Source organism: Thamnophis sirtalis, unplaced genomic scaffold, assembly GCF_051295495.1.
Source record: "Thamnophis sirtalis isolate CommonGarterSnake01/CBP01778 unplaced genomic scaffold, rThaSir2_p1.2 scaffold_4, whole genome shotgun sequence".
NCBI classification, from domain to species: domain Eukaryota; kingdom Metazoa; phylum Chordata; class Lepidosauria; order Squamata; family Natricidae; genus Thamnophis; species Thamnophis sirtalis.
The window spans coordinates 81,987,415-82,008,047 of NW_028261384.1; the positions used below are offsets into that span (position 1 = coordinate 81,987,415).

Sequence of the window (20,633 nt, forward strand, 5' to 3'; positions counted from 1 at the left end):
AATCAGGTGGAAGGAATCACTTCCTTCTCAACGGTAGGTTCCAGGAAGAGGGGATCCATTGGATCCCTTTTTCCTGGATGTGAATCCTGAGGGAGAGGAGCTAACCCTGCTTTAGCTATTTTTTTGGCCTTAAAAAGAAGAGATAGAAAAACAGTTGGTTTGAACAGTCCGACAAAGGAGGACTGGTCTAGGGATAGGTCCTCATCTTCCAACAGTCAGAATCCCAAATGGCTTTTTCCTCCTCTTCCCCACCTACTGAAACCTGAGATAAGGGTTCAGAATGAGTGGGTCCTGATGGGGAAGCAGGACTTCTGCTGACACAGGATTTCCTGGCAGACAGCTGTCTGAGCTGGGCAGAAGCAGATGACAATCCTTGCTAGATAACTGCCATGATGGCTTCAGAGATGATGAAAGCCATATCAAGACTTCCAGTTGGAAGGAGCATGGGTGGCTGTACTTGGTTTGGTGTAGATCCCCCTGCTGGGGATGGGGCCCCGGTAATAGGCAATTCAGCTGATGCTAAAGGAGCCTTGAACTGTGCTGCCTCACCAAAGGAGATTCTTCCTCACTGTCAGTAGACAGGTCAGTAGGCCTGGGGCTATCTATTGGTAAAGAGCCTGGCAGAAATGGATGTGAGCTTTTGGGCACACGGTTCAAGCATGAGGCTGCTGCATTACAGCGAGGCATTGAGCCTTTTCGAACTTTGTCCAGCAACTGTTGGCGCCGAGACTCTGTCTTTTGGGCCGCCTTAAGAGGCTTTGGTGGGTGTCCTTTGGACCAGTGTTTTTCAACCTTTTTTGTGCAAAGGCACACTTTTTTCATGAAAAAAATCACGAGGCACACCACCATTAGAAAATGTTTAAAAAATTTAACTCTGTGCCTATATTGACTATATATAAAGTGTTTTTCCCACGGCACACCTTACACTATGTCACGGCACACTAGTGTGCCGCGGCAGTGGTTGAAAAACACTGCTTTGGACAACGGATATGGGGCCGCCCATTTCTTGGCTGTTTTGATGCCAAGGGGCTGGCAATCGGACTGTCATGAGGGAATGGCTGTGAGCCATTAGAGAGATCCTGTTCCCTCTGTCTGGAGAGACCATGATATGTGGCAATAAGGACCTGAGGGAGGTTGATGCCCTTGGGAAAGCTCACCCAGTGTTGGGAAAAATGGCCGCCAATTCTTTGCACCGAAATAAAATGGCTGCTGCTTTTTCATGCCAAAAGAGTAGCTGCAAATGGAGTCGATTGTCATTGTCTAAAGAATAGAGGCTGTTGGGTTACCGCCCGCAGGCTTGTCTGCCAAGAAAATCCTTGGGAAGCGAACTCGTGGTGCCCGCTATCCATCGTGTGCTTTGCTGGACGTTGAGTGAAGCGAGGCAGGTGCCCCGTGCGAGGCAAGGCTCGTGTGATGTGGGAAAACCCTCCTCCCCCATTGGATATTTTGATGTTCTGGAGCTCTAGATTAAATTCGAGCAGGAAGCCAATTGAAAGGAAAAAAGTTTTTTTATCTAGCTAGCTAATTTTGAGGAGAGCTAAGGGAATACATCCAATCCTTTGATCAGACTGAGTCTAAAGCTGGGAGTAGTCACCGGAGGAGGCATGACATCACAACTGTAGACTCAGTCCAATTGGATACTGGACAGAGTTAACCCATCCTGGATGCTATCTCCACCAACAAGGAAGAACAACATATTGAGATTAAATGAATCCTGAATTCTAGACTCCATATCAGAAGGTTACAGTACCTTATTCTGTGGATGGATTTCCCTCCCAGAGATTGAGTGAGTTGAGACTAGAGATGTTTGTTTCCATGCATGCCCTGTTTAACCCACCAATTTAATAATTAATAACCCAATAAGCCAAAAAGAGATTTTATGCTGTAACTATTTTTTCTTTTGTAGGCATATCCATTTTTTTAGAGGGACATGTCATTCTTCTAGTTTTACATCACACCTTGCCAGCCTGACATTAGCAATGGGGGCAGGGGGGCAGAGATTGGAATGTGATTGAACAAGGACAGGTGGGGGGTTGGGAATGAAACTGTGCCGGTCCTGAAAGTGAGTTATACCAATCCAACATAACTTCAGCCAAAAGAATGTGGAGATGGAGAAGGTACGAATACAGGATCCATTTTCTAAACAATCTGAGAACTTCTAATTGGGCTTTGACCGATAATGGGGTGGCTGGGGGGAAAGGGGAAATTAACTGCATTTTCTTCATACCAAACCAACAGATTCTGCCTTATTACTTCTAAATTTGCTTTTGTTCTCAGTAAAATATAATCTTGGAAAACAGTGAGCCAGGTATCTTTGTTAATTAACTTAAGTGAGATATATAACGCAGTTAAGGATAACAATGAGAATTTTAGTAATATGTAGTTCTCTGACTTTTATATAGAATTTTGAACATATTTTATTTTGACATTAGCAAACTATCTTACGAAAGTGGTGGCATTTTGTTACATTGTTCCTTTCATTTTGTAAATAAGAAAGCCTCTTTTATTAAACTATTGATAAAGTTCCGAAGTTTTTCTCAAATTTCAAATTGGTTCACTTCACTAAAAAAATGTACACTGTTTAAATATTAGCAAATTGTTTTTATCAAAAGCTTGTAGGAATTGAAACAAAGAAGGAGATATACAAACCTGCACAAAGAAGTATTTGCTTTGGAACAACAGTGCAACTTAGCACTATCCAGAACTGTTGAAGGTGGTGGATGCAATGTCACTCCAGGATGAACAGATCTAGAGCTCTCCAAGAAACATTGCCAAAGTGGATCCTGTGGAAGAGGCATTGTTTTACAGCTTTCAATAAGCCCATCCACAATTTCATGTTCTGTTTTCATTGACATCAGTATCCTTTTACAAGCTGTTTGGCAAACATAATCTTCAGCTCTATCACAACAGTATAAACCTATATAAGAAAGAAAAATAAATATTGTTAGTTGTCACTTCTGTGCATATATGAACCTCTGGTGGCGCAAGGTTAAGAGCAGCACTGCAGGCTACTGCTAGATCAGCAGGTCAGCGGTTCAAATCTCACCGGCTCAGGGTTGACTCAGCCTTCCATCCTTCCGAGGTGGGTAAAATGAGGACCCAGATTGTTGGGGGCAATATGCTGACTCTCTGTAAACCGCTTAGAGAGGCCTGAAAGGCCTATGAAGCGGTATATAAGTCTACTGCTATTGCTATTGCTATGTATGCATGAGATATCTTCTACTGTTTACCTTTTTAATCTACATTAAATTCTTGCTATGGATTCAATACTTCATTTGCACAGCAAGCAAGCATGGACCAGTTACCTTCTGAACAAAAATAATTTCTTTACTAAATTCTTTTTTCCTCTAGTAGACACTCAAGCATTCTCAGAAATCTATTTCATGCCTTCAAGTCAGCTGTTGTGATGAAGGGGAAATGAAGTTAACAAACAATATAAAGTTTTTTGGTCTTGAATCACTGCTCTGAATTTAATATAAAATAATTTTTTTTTCAGATAATGCTTTCCTGAAATCCACAAGTTTCTTGAGTTTGTCAGCTATTCAGACTTATTGAATCCTTGATTCTGAGGAGTACATTAAAGGATGAAGTTTAAGGTCAGGAGATTCTGTTTCCAAATTTTGTACTTCTATTATCTAGTATCAATTTTTCAATGAATCCCCCTAGTGGAAACTCTCCTTTATATGCAAAATTCAAAAATTGTGAAATATATTTTTGGAAAAGGGATGTTTTGAAACTTTTTCTCCCATTCAGTTCATGCAATGGAATAATCCTTATTTCAGAATAAGTTTCAAAAACTGGTCATAAAAAAAAGTGAGATTTAGTGTGACTAATTAATAGATGTATTTTCAATGTTTTCTGCTGTAAAGGAAAACTAATCTGATTTACGTGACTCAGTGGCAGTATTTTCAATTAAATCTACTGACATCCCAATTCGGACATGCATTTTTAGACTCAGAAATACCTAACTCTACAACAAGTAATTATTAAAAAGCTTAGAATTACTTTTAAAAAATTATGTTAGTGATGAATCAAGTTGATACGCAAATTTTAGAATCTGCAGATTAAGACTTACGAATTAAATATTTGTATTTTGCCTAGAGAATGGAAAGAGTTATTAACAACAATATTCAAAACTTCAATAGATTTTGTATTAACTGACTCCACAAAAAATAATATTTTAGACTTTGACTCCATCATGCTGTAAATCACATGTTCTGAAATTAATGCTTCATTTCAATATTATTTTATCATGTAAGTATAAATGTTTCTTACAAAAAGGAAGTTAATTCATATATTAATTTGTTACATTTAATATTCTCAGATGTTCATATTATTTTGAAACACATTCTTAATGCATGGAAAGTCAAATCTAGATAAAGAAAATAAGTTCCCTGTGTTCAATTTATAAATAATCATAGGAGAACAAATTTTTTAAAAAGAACTTTAGGTAATTATGATATACCCCTTAAAATTCAACCAAATATAATTTCCGAACGATTATATCATGTAGGAATCCTGAGAAATATGAAATTAATTTTAATTATTATAATTTATTTAATTACATGTTTCTGATCTGTTGCATTTCAGTAAGGTTAAAGGTGTTTTATTGCTGATTTTCATTTGTACTCAATGTCCAATGCATCTCACAACAGTGTCCAGCAATAGAGTGCAACTATCAGTTGCCCTGATATCATTTTTCCATTGTGGTAATGTCCTCCTGAAAACTTTCACTATGTACAGTATGTCACTGACTGCATCTAAATTTTCAGGAAAGAAGTCCAAATGTGAATGCAGAAAAAGAAATCGCCAGTGACATGTTGCACTCTATGGTGTTGTATTTCTTAACAGGTTTGTCAACCAGTTGAATGTAGTTTGGTACTTTGTAGTTGCTAAGAAAATTCTCAATGACATTCTTCTATGCTTTCCAGTCAATTTTTTGGGGCCCCATTAATAGATCTTCTGCTTGTCATTGATGACCTTCCTTAACCTTGGCATCAGTTATTCTTGGAAACATCTGTCTCAAATAACAAAAACCTTCCTCATTTTATCGCTTTCACAAATTTTTCATCAATTCAAGTTTAATATGAAGCGAGGGCAAAAATATCTTTGTCAGGTAAACAAGAGGCTCATCTGCAATGTTTTCAATCTTATGGAACCAAATTCTTTATCTTTTTTTTAATGTAATGTAACTCTCTTGTACAGCTGTCTCATTCAAAAATGTAACAACAGTATTTATCTGAGCTGCATTCCAAGTAGCAGTGAATAAATTAATTGCTCTGCTCCTTTCCCAATAGCTAGTTTCAATGTTGGGGGGGAGGGGGAGTTATTTTTTAAAAAAAATTTTTTTTACCCTAAAATGAACTTTGAAGTATTAGAAGTAGGTCACTGCTCCATTGGCATTAAAACAAGTACAAAATAAATGGTCTCAAATCTGGCTAAAGTTATGTCTCGACTTTTGGCCTCTGAGTCCCTCCTTTAAATATATATCCAAATCTATTCAGATGAACAAATAATGTCACTATACCAATTAATTATTATGAAGCTCCAAGATCCCCTGCCAAGATTTTCAACACCAAATGATATCTATGCACAAAAAAGAACAAAATTCTGATATGATAATGATTAAGACTAAAAAGGCTATCCTAAATATCCTCCCTTTGTCAGGAAAATTCTTTTGAATGTTTTTATATTACTTAAGATTCAAAAAAAGAAATACAAACACATTCTGAAAATAAAGAAAAGATAGGGTACAAGAGAGAATTGGAGGAATAATTCTAGTAGCAAAATTTAAGAACTCCAGTTGATTTTGGTGATTAATAAATCAGTCCTTTACAGATAGACATATTGGTGTTATTGCATAAGATAAATGGGAGATCTTTATAACATCTTCAAAATGGAGCCCCTATAAACTCAGATGTGATTCCCTCTTCTGAAATGGCCACCATGTCCATAACTGACATTAAAGATCTTATTGCCCAATAAAACCAGGAGCAGCATCTAGTGATGATTTTATCCTGCCGAAAATAAAGACAAATAAAGATTGGTGGCTCTGATATAGGCCACCTTATTTACACATATTAAAACACTGGACAATTCCCATCTGACTGAAATAGACCACTATGGTACTAATATACAGAAATAAATGAAATAGACATGACTCTACAAAGTAGGTCTATTACTTTATTAAACACAATAAACTATCTTTATGCCAGATTTCTATGTCTAAAATTAAATATCTATAAGTGGATCATGTATGAAATGGAAATATTATCGCTGAAGAACATGCTGGATTTAGAGAGGAATGGGCATTACTGCTGGTAGAAAAGTACTCTTTTTTGCAACTTTTGTTGCTTTTAAATTAGCTTTTGATTTAATACCAATAGGGTAGTTTGAGACATTTCATATTGACAAAAGGCTATTGATGCTTATTCAATCACTTTTGTCTAACACCTCACAGGAAAGTAGATGTCCTCCATAGGGATAGCTATCTAAACCAGTTCCAACATACAGGAGTGTAAAACAAGATTGTGTATTATCCCCATTACTATTCAATTTGTATTTAAATCCAATACTTCAATTCAATTTGTATTTAAATCCAATACTTCAATTCCTCATTGTTTCAAACCATCATCTACCCATTCTGGCTAATCATGCAATCTAGGCACTACTTATATTGATGATGTTATTATGTCTGAATCACAGGTGAGAATAGGAAAAACATTTAGGGCATTAGCTTTATTCTACAGAAAAACTAATTATCAGAAAACCAAGATGTCAGGTTTTGTCTGACAAAATTCACAAATGGCAATTAAATAGGACTCCAACCAAACAGATAAGCACCTATAAATACCTGGCATGATCATTTTTCTTATCTGGCAAGGATTATAGCTAGTGTAAGATTGGGCATTGATACTTACCTGATAAGTTCATTCTCACTACAGGTCGAGACAGCAGTCAGATAGAGTTAACGCCATCCAGTAACCAATAGGGCTGAGTCTACAGTTTATAAAACCATCCTCCGTGCAGCTCCTCTCCAGCTTTCAACAAAGGTGGACTGTAGACTGACATGTAGTTGATATGATGATGGAGAAGAAATGGGGGGAAAAGAAAAGGAAGAGAGAGACCTACCCTAATCCTGACAAAGGCTGGACCCCGACCAGAATAGGGTAGGGCTGACTGCTGTCTCCACCTGTAGTGAGAATGAGCATATCAGGTAAGTATCAATGCCCATTCTCACGATTGGTGGAGACAGCAGTCAGATAGGGACATATCCAAGCTTGGCCCATATTAAGTGAGGGATCCGGTCCCCGTGGAAGAGGACTCCAAGGAATGGACTTGTAAAATTCTCCTTCCAAAGGCAGCTTCAGCAGAACCAAAGATGTCTATCTTGTAATGGCAAATAAATGGGATTGGGGATGTCCACATGGCCGCGCTACACATTTTCTCAACCGAAGCCTGAGTAGCCCAGGCTGCAGTCGTGGCCATGCTCTGGGTGGAGTGAGCCGTTATGCCTCGTGGAGGATGCAAATCGTTCGCCCTGTATGGCTTAGAAATACAGGCTCTAAACCAGCGCCCTATGGTGGAAGAAGAGACCTTGGAACCAAGAGAAGCTGGTTGAAAAGAAATTAGTAAGGCCTCAGAATGCCGAAACAAAGCAGTATGTTTGATATAAATACCCAAGGCCCTGTGAACGTCTAGGGTATGCCACTTTTTTTCTAACCTATGAGTAGGACGTGGTAGTACCAGTTCTTGGATTTTATGAAACAATGAGTTCACTTTGGGCGTAAATGTTGGATCGAGACAGAGAATGACTCTATCTGCATGAAAAATGCAGAGATCACTTTAATTGACAGAGTTGCAATTTCAGAAATTTGTCTACTGAAGTCACTGCAATTAAGAAGGTGACCTTGAAAGTGAGATATCGTAGAGAGAAGGTCCATAATAGTTTGAATGGAGCCTTGGTGAGAAAGTCTAAAACCCTGGTTAGGTCTCAAGTTGGGTACCTATGAATGGTGGGAGGATGAATGTTGGTCGCTCCTCGGAGGAATCGTTGAATGTGTGTCAGGTAAGAGATGGGCTCACCTGTCTGTAGAGTTAGGACTGTAGAGAGAGCTGCCCCTTGATGCCTCAATGTGTTTGGCGAAAGACTCTTGATGAGACCCTATTGGAGAAAGTCTAAAACATTAGCCAGATAGGCAGACAGAGGAACAATGTTAGAAGAGGAACAGCACTTGGTAAAAGCTGTCCAGGTAGCATCGTATATTCGAGTGGTAGACGGGTATCACGAAGCTTGGTTTGAATGACACTTTCCAACAATCCATCCGCTCTCAGCGCCTCCTGCTCAACCTCCACACGGTTAGTTGTAACCAATGTGGATCTGAATGATGGATTGAGCCTTGTGAGAGGGAGAGCTTGTGCAACGGAATACGCCATGGAGGTGTTACTGATAGCATCATTAGGTCGCCGAACCAGGACAGCAGGGTCAATGTGGTGCCAGAAGGAGAATTTCCACCTCCTCATCTAGCATTTTCTGCACCACTCTCTGTATTAGAGGCAGAAGAAACACGTATAGAAGGCCCGGGGGCCACGGGCACCGAAAAGTGTCCACCCCCTACAACCCTGGAGCCACAGACCTAGTGAAGTACCATGGAAGTTGGACATTTTCCCTTGTGGCAAAGAGGTTGAGTACTGGTCTCCCGTATCTGTGGGACAGTTCTCAGAAGAGGTTGTGTGAGATGCTCCACTTGCCATGGTCGATCTGGGTGCGACCGAGCCAATCAGCTTGTGTGTTGTTGACACCCGAGATGTGTTCTGCCCTGAGGGAGAGAAGATGGGCTTCTGCCCAAAGCCCCAATAGCCATGCCTCCCTCATCAGTGGTTCGGACCTTGTTCCCCCCTTGCTGATTTATGTGCGCCTTTGTGGTGTTGTTGTTCATGAGGACAAAAACATGGGTGTTGCGCACTGTGTTCTGGAACCACCGAAGGGCTAGGTGGATTGCCCGCAGTTCCAGACAATTGATGGTGTTGGCACAAATGGCTTGTGACCACAGTCCCTGTGTCACCCCTGTTTGGAGATGAGCCCCCTACCCCTCAGAATGGCATCCGTGGTGAGCGTGAAGCGAACCGGCTCTCGAAAGAGAGTCCCGTGAGTCAGTGCCAGTGATAGGCACTATCCCAAGGACTTTGTCACATGCGGGGGAATGAAAACCTGTTGCAAGGAGCAGCTGGGGTGGTTCTTCTGGTACGGTAGCAGGTACCATTAAAGGCAACGCCTGTGGAGGCGTGCCCATGGCACAATGTAGAAGCAGGACAACATCTTCCCCAACAGACGAGACCACTGGAGAAGTTGGGCTCTGCAACAGGCACAGATTGTTCTGGCCAGCTCCTGCAGGCTGTTCCGTCAATCTGCTGAGAGGAACACTTTGCCCTGCACATGAAGGCCCCCAGATGAAGGATACGAGTGTCTGGGTTCAGAGAGCTCTTTGCGAGAGTTATTGAGAAGCCTAACTCCTGAAAGACTTGAATGATGGTGTGAATATCTCTGTGAGCTTGCCTGATGGGAACTGTAAGAGAATGTCATCCAGATAGACTTGGATCCAGACCGATCTGGAGCAGAGGTGGGCTGCTACCACAGCCAGGACCTTTGTAAAGAGCCTTGGGGCTGATGACAGCCCGAAGGGGAGGGCTTGGTACTGGAAATGATTTGCCCCGTATTTGAACCGAAGGAACTGTCTGTGTTCGCAAAAGATGGGATACACCTCCATGAGCTCTACCGAAGAGAGGAGGTCGCCCTTGCAGATGCTCTCCAAGATGGACTGCAGGGAGTGCATCTTGAACCATCAATAAATGACAAATCGGTTCAAGACTTTGAGAGCCAGAATCAGTCTCCATCCCACCCGAGTCTTTGACACCACAAACAGCTGGGAGTAGAACCCCTGGAGTTCTTGGCCCTTGGGCACAGCTTGAAGTGCCCTGATCCGTAGCAAATGGCCTGTATGTCATGAGACATTGGATAAGGAACAAAATGCCTTGGATGGTTGGAGAGAAATTCCAGGGTCAGACCCCATCTGATGGTCTTCAGGACCCAGGCATCGGTTATTATGTCTTCGCATCGGTCCACAAACACAGACAGTCGGTCCCCTATTGGGAGACCCTCCAGACAGTCACTTTTGACATCTGTAGGGTCGGTTGAAGCCCTCTCTAAAGGATTTTCTGGAAGGGTGTGGCTGGAAGGTCCTATTGGACCTATCCTGTTGATTGGAACCCTGCCTAGGGTGAGATTGGCACTGCGGACAGGGTTGGAGAAACCCCCATTCTGCCCTCGAACGGGTGGATGTTGATAGAAGGGAGAAGATGTCCCATTGTCCGGCTTGTGGAAGGTCGGTTGAAAGCCTTACGCTTGTCCTTTGACTCCACTAATAAAGGTTCTAAAGAAGCCCCAAATAGATGTCCCCAGAGAATGGGGAAGAAGCCTGTTGCCTTTTGGCTCTGGCATCAGCTTGCCAATTTTTAAGCCATAATAACTATCTGGAACTCCTGCTCTGGAGTTGCTTTAACCAGAGAGCAGATCTGCTAAAAAATGAAGAAGTGGAAGCCTGAATAGCCCAGGCTGAGACCTGGTGATCCTTGACAAGCGTTTGTTCCAAAGGCTTGTCTTCAGGTTTAAGAGAATTCTCCGGAGCACTAGCAACTGCATTAGGAGAAGCAAATGCACTACTGGAAGGCCTATAGAGAGGAGATTGAGAGCCTTGACTAGAGCAGGCCCTACGTTATACAGGTGTTTATCTAGGGCATTGGGCAAAGGGCCGGAGCCAGGAAGATTACCATGAAGATTCTAGGAGAAGGAACAACCTCCTTTTCAACAGTGGGCTCCAGAAAAAGAGGATCTTCCGAATCCCCTGTCTCTGGGGCAGCACCCTTAGGAGCTGGAGTAGGCTTAAATCCGGCAATCTTCTTTGCCTTAAACAACAAGGACCAAAAAAGAGCAGGTTTAAAAAGTCCCACAAACACGGGCTGATCGGGGCCCAGATCTTCATCCTCAGAACAGTCTGAACCCCTAGGCGCCTGCTCTTCCTTATCCCTCACTGTGGAAGGCCAGGACACAGAACGTTCGGAAGAAGCCTTCCTTGAGGAATGCTTCCTTTTACTTTTAGCTTTGGCACCCTTCACTTTAGATTTGGAGCTATGCCTAGAAGACTCTTTATGCTGAAGCCCAGCAGCTATGCCCTTTTCAATGGCTGAGGCTATGATGGCAGCAACATCTGGGGTTATAGCTGGGGATGGTTGAAACCCAGAAACCCAGGGGAGGAAGGAGCCTGATTTGCCTCAGGAGAGGAGCCTGCGCCCCCTAATGATTCGTCCCCACTAGGAGGGGAATCAAAAAAACCTATACCATCTCCCAGTTGAGAAGGAGAATCTGGAGCAGAAAGAGAAACCTCTGAATCTGAAGAAAGACCCACAGGAGGAGGGCTATCCGGAGAGACCAGGATCACCTGGAATGGATGAGGGGTCTCTCTGCCACCTTGTGTATGCTTGCTGGAAGACGTCTTGTGAGCTGAAGACTTACAATGCCTCTTTCCCCCTTTTTTACTGTCTTAGGAGTCTTTGCAGGGATCTCCTCAGTTGCTCCAGTTGCTACCATCCTTTTCCTGGAAGGCTTGGCTGATGAAGGACCGGCTATAGGGCTATCTGGAGGAGAGGCCGGAGGGGAAGCTACTGCCCCATTTCCTGCATTGGATATCATAATAACAGAAAGGAGAACAGCTACTCTCAAGATAAATGCTGATAAAAGGGCCCCATTACCAACCATTGCTTCAAAATGGCGCCTGCTGCTCTTCACGCAAAAATAAACTGCCTCACTTTTTTTCTGCTGCCTCAAAATGGCATCCAGAGCTGACTCTGCCACGAAATTGCAGCCGATCCTCCTGAGGCTTTGCAATGAATGCATTGCGATGTAGACAGAGGCAGCAGGATTTCCACCCTTGGGCTTGTCACCGGAACACTCAGCAGACTTCCGAAATCAGTTTAGAACATTGGAGCCACTCCGTGGCCGAAAGGAAGCCTCCAATGATCACTGAGGAGAAAAAAAGCCTCTAATGTTTTAAAGAGGCTTTTAAAGCCGCGCTGCATGGGGCAAAGCCCCTGGTTGAATTCAAGCATTCCCTCTGCCTGCAAGGTCTTAAGGATGGCAGAGGGTGAAAGATTTTTTTTTTTTTGCAATATCCAATTTGTAATTAATAACTGCTAAGTTAGAGAAGATCAACTACACGTCCAGTCCAAAACTGGTTGAGTCTAAAGCTTGGAAGAACTGCACGGAGGATGGTTTTATAAACTGTAGACACAGCCCTATTGGTTACTGGACAGAGTTAACCCTATCTGACTGCTGTCTCCACCATTCGTGGAGAATTTACCATTCAAAAGGAGGCCATTATGTTCCTGCAGCTCACAATGTCTACCAAGCTAAGTAGTCCCACAGCTTTTCTATAGCTTCCAAATTTACTCCTTTACAAAGCTCAATATCATCAAAAAACATATAAAATAAGTTTATTAGAATAATTTCAATAATCTTCTATAATAAAATAGAAACAGGCATAGTTCCAATAAGTGCCAGAACATGGTATATTTTTATTTATGGAAGATGTGTGCACATTAGGCTCTGATAATGCTAGAACTGCCCTAAAGCATTAATCTGGTACATAGATTTCCAAACAAATCTAAGTAAGGTGTCACATTCCATTGTTTATCACTGCTCCCAAAACAGTCTACTCCAGCTACATACTGATCATCAATTCAATTTTAAAATTTTGTAAGACCTTCATTTTACCCAGGTTAGAAATTATGCTCTCACCAAGTGCTTCTTGGACATTTTAAGGGTTCTCCTATTAATGTTTGGCAACGTCCATGTGTTGATGGTTCAATAGTCTCTAGGCCATATGCTATTATATTGTTCCCTCTACAGAGGTATAGAATAGGTGGTACCTGGTTTAATAGTAGTAACTGTGAGAGGAACCTAGGAATCCTAGTGGACAACCCCTCAAATACAATAGCAATAGCAATAGCAGTTAGACTTATATACCGCTTCATAGGGCTTTCAGCCCTCTCTAAGCGGTTTACAGAGTCAGCATATTGCCCCCAACAACAATCCGGGTCCTCATTTTACCCACCTCGGAAGGATGGAAGGCTGAGTCAACCCTGAGCCGGTGAGATTTGAACAGCCGAACTGCAGAACTGCAATCAGCTGAAGTAGCCTGCAGTGCTGCATTTAACCACTGAGCCACCTCAGTGGTTAAATGCAGTGGTTAAATACAAGCCAGCAGTGTGTTGCAGCTGCCAAAAAATCCCCCAATGCAGTCCTAGGCTGCATAGTGCCGCATTATACTGCCTTGATTAAGATCACACTTGGAATACTGCGTCCAATTGTGGTCACCACTATACGAAAATATGTTGAGATTCTAGAAAGAGTGCAGAAAAGAGTCACAAAATTGATTACAGGACTGGGGGCTAAAACAAATGGTTGCAGGAACTAGGTATGTGTAGTCTAACAAAGAGAAACAGGGATGACATGAAACAGGGGCTTCTAATATCTGAGAGGCTAGCAAAGAGAAAAGAGGGGTAGACTTATTCCTCAAAACATCTGAGAGCAAGAAGTAATGGATGAAAACTTATCAAGGAGAAATGCAATCTATAATTAAGGAGAAATTTCCTAATGGTGAGAATAATTAATCAGTGGAACAAGTTGCCTCCAGACGTTGCGGGTACTCCATTCCTTGAGATTTTTAAAAAGAAATTGGACAGCCATTGTCTGGAATGGTATAGGGTCTCTTGCTTGGGCATGATACTGAATTAGAAGACTTTCAAAGTCACTTCTAGCTCTGTTATTCTGTACTCTATATAAGAACTTTGACTGATCCTTATATAGCATCTTTTGAAAAATTTTCAAGACAGAGAATGCAATTTCTATTTAATACAACTAATGTCAGACAAAGACTCAAGATCCAGTTCTGTGTTAGCATTTGTAAGACACACTATACTATTACATAATAATTTTTAGTTGTTTAATTATTTTTACTCCATTACATAGTACTTAATTGTTTTCCTGACACACACACACACACACACACACACACACACACACTTTTCAATATTTTGTTTTTATTTGGCTACAACAGTTATAATAAAGTTGAATTGGATTAACAATAGTTCCTCAGATATTAGGCAGGAATTTTTCCTAACCTAATGCTGAAGATAACTTATGAGATATGCATGCATAGTGTGTCCTCTATTTTGTGGCTTTTCCTTGTAGAATAACTAGGACATTTGGTTATCTTTAATTTTAGAGTACATAATTGTATGGATTAAGAAAACAATAAATGAATTAACATTGTTTAATTTATAGAAGTCTTATTGTATTATTTTCATGCATTAGTTGACCACAATATTATATGTCAAGGTTTCGTTGTCATATACTTACTATCTGTCGAATTTCTCATTGGATAGGACTGTGTATAGTTATTCACACAATTCAGTAACATTGGGCTCACAGAAACACAGTAATTTTCAAGAGTCTTTATCTGGGAAGGGCCCGGAGAAGTATCTGTTCGAAAGATTGCTTGACAATATTCCCAGCAATTTGTTTGATGGCCAGCATAATTACAACAAACTGATCCCACTAAGGAAAAGAAGAGATTTTATTACTTATTATTAAAAAGTATATTCATTCTTTGCTGATAAATTTGAATATACAATTTGGTTAGAATCTCAGAAACTAACATTACTGCTATATAGAAATATTTGCCTAAAAGGTTCCATATTCTGAAACATACTGAAATACATAAAAAAGACTACTAAAATTTAGAAGAAATGCAATCTGTCCTGCTTGAGTCAATTTTACACATGTGGATATATTCTCTTGAAAAATTATTTTTAAGATAAAATAAAATCAATGAGAGAATAAAAAGTCAAAATATTGTTTTTAAAAAAAAAGATACTTACTTTCATTTTTGTTAATACAACTAAAAAGAGTGTTCTAAAAATAAAAACAAAAAGTATAATTAACAGCTAATCGTGAAAAAACTAATGGTACATATGCATGAATATGTACCTGATAAGCAGCAGAATCCAAATAAATTGTATGTGTGTTGTAAATGCAATGGATTAAAAATAACCATTTTACAAATTCACTGGTTTAATTAAAAATAATAATATCTTTTTCTTTAGTTCTAATTATTAGTTGAAGTATTGTTTTGAAGTTTATTAATTTCTCTTTTCTTGTTTTATCCAACTATTTCCTGGAATTAATTAGATTAAGTGCTTTATTTATAATATATTCTAAAGTTGTGGCAGATGTCTTAATTTGATTATAAGAGTCTTTTTCTATGAAGGACCTAAGGGCTGCTTTCTCATTTATTTCTATAGCACTCCATGGATACTACCAAAAATATACACCTATCCTCATATTCATAACTATATTTAAAAGCATAGTGGCTTTTAAATCACTAATTTTTCTATTAGAAGAAGAAATTATTAATTAACTCAATCATAATCACAATAACTCACTCACTAGTTAAAAGAAAATAGATTTTAAAAACTCAGTTCTTTCATGTCAGACTAAATTTTACTCCACTCTATAGTATTTTATTTTAAAATATTTTCTTTTGAAGATTATCTAGCAACATGAACATACTGTTATATACTTTTACGATTTATTCCCAAATCTAGAAAACTGTACTGACAGTTTGCCCTCAAATGATTTTATCATGAACTTATAAACAGACCTAAAGTGTAAAAATTGCTATGGTACACAGAAGTATATAAACATGTAAGAATAGGCATATTGTGACAAAAATGGAAAAAATACCAGATAATTATGTTTATTGCTTTTACATTTGTAAATATTTTTGAAATAACTCTAATTAAGATAAAGAGAAAAATAATGAAATGACATTTAAGAAAAATAAAAGCAAACACAGAGAATAAGAATTAGGAAAAGAAACGATCATCACTTCACTCCTATTTTTGAAAACTTTCTTACCTTTCCTTTCTGTTCTCCAACAAAAATTGGTGAATCTCCTACAGTAATGCAGAAATCCAGAAAAGAGAAGGAAACACAGCATAATAGAGGAGTAGTATAATACAGAATTAGAAAAGATTAAGTTGAAGGCTGTGGTTCAGAAGTATTCAAAATTATGACTTCCTCAGTAACAGAAAAGCCCTATGTTTTCAAATATGTATTTTCAGCAGAAATTGAGCTATTATCAACATTCTTAGTTCAATTTACTGAACTAAGCTAGAATGCATCATGAACACTTTAGTCCACTTTTGCAGAAGGACAAAAAAACTTGAGGCAAAAATATATTTTAGGGTCAAAAACAGTACCCTGAGTAGTCAAAAAACATTAATTTCTTGCATCTTTCTTTTATTATTTTAATAAATAATTCAAGTTATTGAACATATCTAATACATCTCCTTCATCCTATTTTCTCCTGAACAACAAACCTATGAGATGAGTTGGGCTGAGAAAAAGACTAGAACTCAGTCTTCTACTTTCTAGTCTAGTACTTTAACCACTAGGTCAAATTGACTCTTATAGAAGAAAGTTAAGATGACATATAGAATGGAATATCTTGGGAGTCCTAAAATAAGAACTTCTTCCAACTTTTTTTAGTGCAGCTTCCAAAATTATATATTTGTCACTGGAGTTATTATACATATAATAACTGTATATCAAGAGTATATAGTAACAATTTAGCAATAAACTTGCTGACCAAGAATCTTTATAGAATTCTCTAAATTTTAAGAGGATGTAACCCCATGAAATTCCATAATCATCATTATATTTCTTATCACTTTTCTTTTTTAATTGGTTCTATTTAATGTAGAACATGTGAATTCAATGAGTAACTGAATCCGAGTAAGATAGTGCCGAGAGTCAGAAGAATCTTGATGTTGACTTATGAAGCAGAGATTAGTGCAGTGAACAATTCTGGTTTATGAATAGGAGGAGGCTGCAATGCATCTGTGTACACCATATCTAGGATATTTCTTTCAGCCTCTCAAAGTTTCAGAAAAATGGCACTAGGATCTTCCTCTCAACGTGTATAGTCCATTATTGTAAATTCTCAACATATGACTGCAAATTGAACCTGGAATTTTGATTGTAAGTTGTTGTGATAGTTAAGCAAGACTTGCCAAGCTAAAAGACTACAATTCCAGCTCTCCACTTTTGGGCCTCATTAAAAAACTGTGAGGGGGAGCTAAGAGGAGGGAGGGAAGGCCTAGCACCAGTTTTGCTTGCTGCTGGGTCTAGCTGGCTGAGGCCTTCTGATATGCAGCAGGTTTTGTCGCCCCTGTGACCCTAGCAAATTGAGGTCTTCTGGAAATGCAAAAAGAAGGGAAAAAACCAAGGCCTTCTGGAAGTGGGAAGAGGGTGTTGTAATGTTCCCACAGTCATAAGATAGGTGCACCACCAAATACCCAAATTTTGATAACGTGATCATCAGGAAGCTGGAACGGACAGAACGTTGGGCAGGAATTGTAAATTCCTTGCTCCATATGGCCACTGAAAGAACAGTCATAATTTGAGAGCTATATGTATGCCTGTTTAATCACTTATAGTCCCTTTCCCTCCAATGAATGTAAATACAAATTTTAAACTGTTAGTGTGTCCTCCCCCTCCCTATTTGTCCTTTTTTTTTATTATTCATGAATTCCTTTATCTGTTTAGATATGATATCTGATTATGCCTGGAATATGTAACAGAAAGACAAGAGTGAATCCAATAAACAAAACCTAGAGCTCATAGTCAGATGATTGTAGTGATATAAAACATTACAAGGGGCATTTTTTCAAAGAATTCCTGGGCAGGGCTGAAACTGACACTGCATTATGAAAAAAGAGGGCAGGCTTTTGGCTTCCTGCTCCATTTTTCACAGGCCCCATTTGGCCCAGGAACACAGCAAAAAGAAATGTTTTAACATGTTCCAGCTAAAGAGGAACTGCTTTATTTTTCCTTTTGTCCTTTTCACAATACAAAATCAGCCCCAATATGGCCATAGGACGATGCAAAGGAGATTTTAGGTGTATTACAGCTCCTGTAAGTTGCCTTGAGCTTTCTTTTTTGCCACGTGGAACCATCCTCGTAAGATCCAGCAACTATTCCAAACATGCCTTAGAAGCAGTGAGAGAAAGAAGGCAGTGAAGGAAGTAACTGGAGCAGCAAACTGCATGATAGCATGGGTCTAGGAATATGGGGTGGTGAGGTTTACTGAAAATGGTTTAGGGGACCTGTGGATTCCCAGGGTGCGCAAGCAACTCCAGAACCTTGTGGTTCTGAAGCTGCTGGCAAGGCAGGATGCCTGTCAAAAGGCAGAGATGGATGGGGAGAGAGAGAGAGAAATGAATATTGGAAGCCCTTTAATTTACTAAAGTTCAGGGGTGGGAGGGATCAAACCCAGGATAGCATGTATTAGGGTGAATCTTTGGCTAAAACTGGGAAATTGGTTTAAGAATGTCAATAAGAATGGTAGTTGCTAAGTGATACGATTAGGTGACATCATGCTTTACCAATCGAAATTCTGATCCTAATTGTAATCATATGTTGAGGACTACTTGTATGACATAAATATGAAAACATTCCACTTTCCACACAACTGAGAGACACCAATTTCTCTAATACTTGATCAAAGAAGGCACTTTTTGACCAAAATACAGGCAGTCCTCAATGTACAACTACAGTTGGACTTAGAATTTTTGAGTCTTTGCCGTTGCAAGCAATATTCCCAAATGATTGCTTCTTTCAATAACTTTTCCAGGCTATTCCTTTATTTAATTTCTATAGCTGCTAAACTAAACCAGTCATTGTGGGAGGTTTACAAAGTTGCAGTCATTAAGTGAAAGTGTGATTGGTTAAGAAGATGGAGTGAAAGCCTGCAGGCAGCTCTCCTCTGCATTAGACATCTTTACACTGGGCCAAAGAAAGGAAGATTTGGTTTTTGTTTTACAACTTAGGCCTTCATTAAAAATCTGATTTTTGATTCACTGCCTATTGCAGGCCTTCCCTTTCTCTCCATGTGGACCTCCATACTAGGCCAGAGAACATAGGACTGGAAGGGAGCTAAGAGGTCTTCCTGTCCAATGTTGTGCTCAAGGCAGAAGACTTATACCAGCTTAATCAATGGTTATCCAGTATATTTTTTTAAAAACTCCAGTGATGAAGCACCCACAGCTCCAGGAGGCAATTTATTCCACTGATTAATTGTTCTCACCATCAGGAAATTACTCATTTCCAACTTATTGGAAATTTCCAGTTCCAGGTTGAGTTCCCCTTCTGTCCCCTTTATCATTTATAAATACTGGGTCAAAGCAGAACTTTAAGGTACCCCACTGCATGCTCCTCACCATGTAAATAAAGTTCCATTGAGGATAGAGTGCAGTTAGACAGCCAATTGTGCATCCACCTGGTGGTGGTATTATCTATCCCACATTGTATCTATCTTATCCAAAAGAAGGTCGTGGTCTAATTTGCCAAATGCCTTATGAAAATCCAAGTATACTATAAGTAGACCTCAATGCATGACCACAATTGAATCCAACATTTTCAGTTGCTAAGCAAGACTATTGTTAAATGAATTTTAACCTACTTTATTATCTTTCTTGCCACAGTTGTTAAGTGAATCACTATGGTTGTTATGTTAGTAATTTGATTAACTGAATCTGGCTCCCCATTGACTTTACTTGTCAGAAGGTTGCAAAAAGTGATCACATAACTCCAGGACACTGCAACTATCATTAATACATGCTAGTTGCCAAGTATCTGAATTTTGATCATGTGACCATGGGGATGCTGCAGCAATTCTAAGTGTGAAAAACAGTCATAAGTCACTTTTTTCAGTGCCTTTATAACAGGGCTGTCAAACTCCTGGCCCACATGCTGAATGTGTCATGCATTGGCCACACCAGGTTTAGCAAAGGAAAAAAAAATCATGTGATTCCACGGTGACAACGTGAGTTTGACACCCCTGCTTTATAATTCCAAGAGAATGATTGTAAGTAGGGAATAGCTGCATTTTAACTTCCAATGGTCATTAAGCAATCACTGTACCTATTCATTTCATTGCAAATGTTTAAATTACAATTCATCAAAACGTTTGGTTGTATTTCTTCAAATTAAAAGCCAATTTTCTAAGTCAGAATTCTAGGAACATACTGTATTCTTTTGGTTTAATCCAAAGCTTTGCAAAATAATAAGGCTGTGTTAAAAAAGGAAAATATTTTGCCAATCTAGTCCAATCCTAGATTCTATTGAAATACCAAACTGGGTTAATGTCTGGTATGTACCGTGTTTCCCCGAAAATAAGATAGAATCTTATTTTCTTTTTACCCACAAAATATGGCTTGGGCCTTATTATGAGGGAAGGGTTTATTGTTTTGAGGTTACCAGGTGGCTGCTTTCTTCCGAGCGGGCTCTCAAAAAGCCAGGCACAGCCTCAGGAGCAAATGGCTGTGTTGCGCTGTTGCAGCAGCGCAACACAGCAGCCATGAAGCGACCACGCTCATGAGCAGCCACCCGGCAAAACTCCTTTCCAGCCGGGCACAGTGCCATTCACTAACCTAGAGGTATCGCCAAGCTGCAT

At 39.6% G+C, this 20,633-nt stretch overlaps 1 protein-coding gene across 1 annotated transcript in view; it reads right to left on the bottom strand.

Moving 5' to 3' along the window:
• RECK (reversion inducing cysteine rich protein with kazal motifs) overlaps positions 1-20,633 on the bottom strand; it is a 115,688-nt gene that overhangs the window by 52,217 nt on the left and 42,838 nt on the right. The window contains exons 7-9 of the mRNA XM_014052832.2: positions 14,995-15,028; positions 14,474-14,671; positions 2,650-2,917 (exon numbers count right to left, since the gene is read on the bottom strand). Coding sequence (XP_013908307.2) covers positions 2,650-2,917; positions 14,474-14,671; positions 14,995-15,028 — 500 coding nt within the window. The remainder of the gene's footprint in view (positions 1-2,649; positions 2,918-14,473; positions 14,672-14,994; positions 15,029-20,633) is intronic.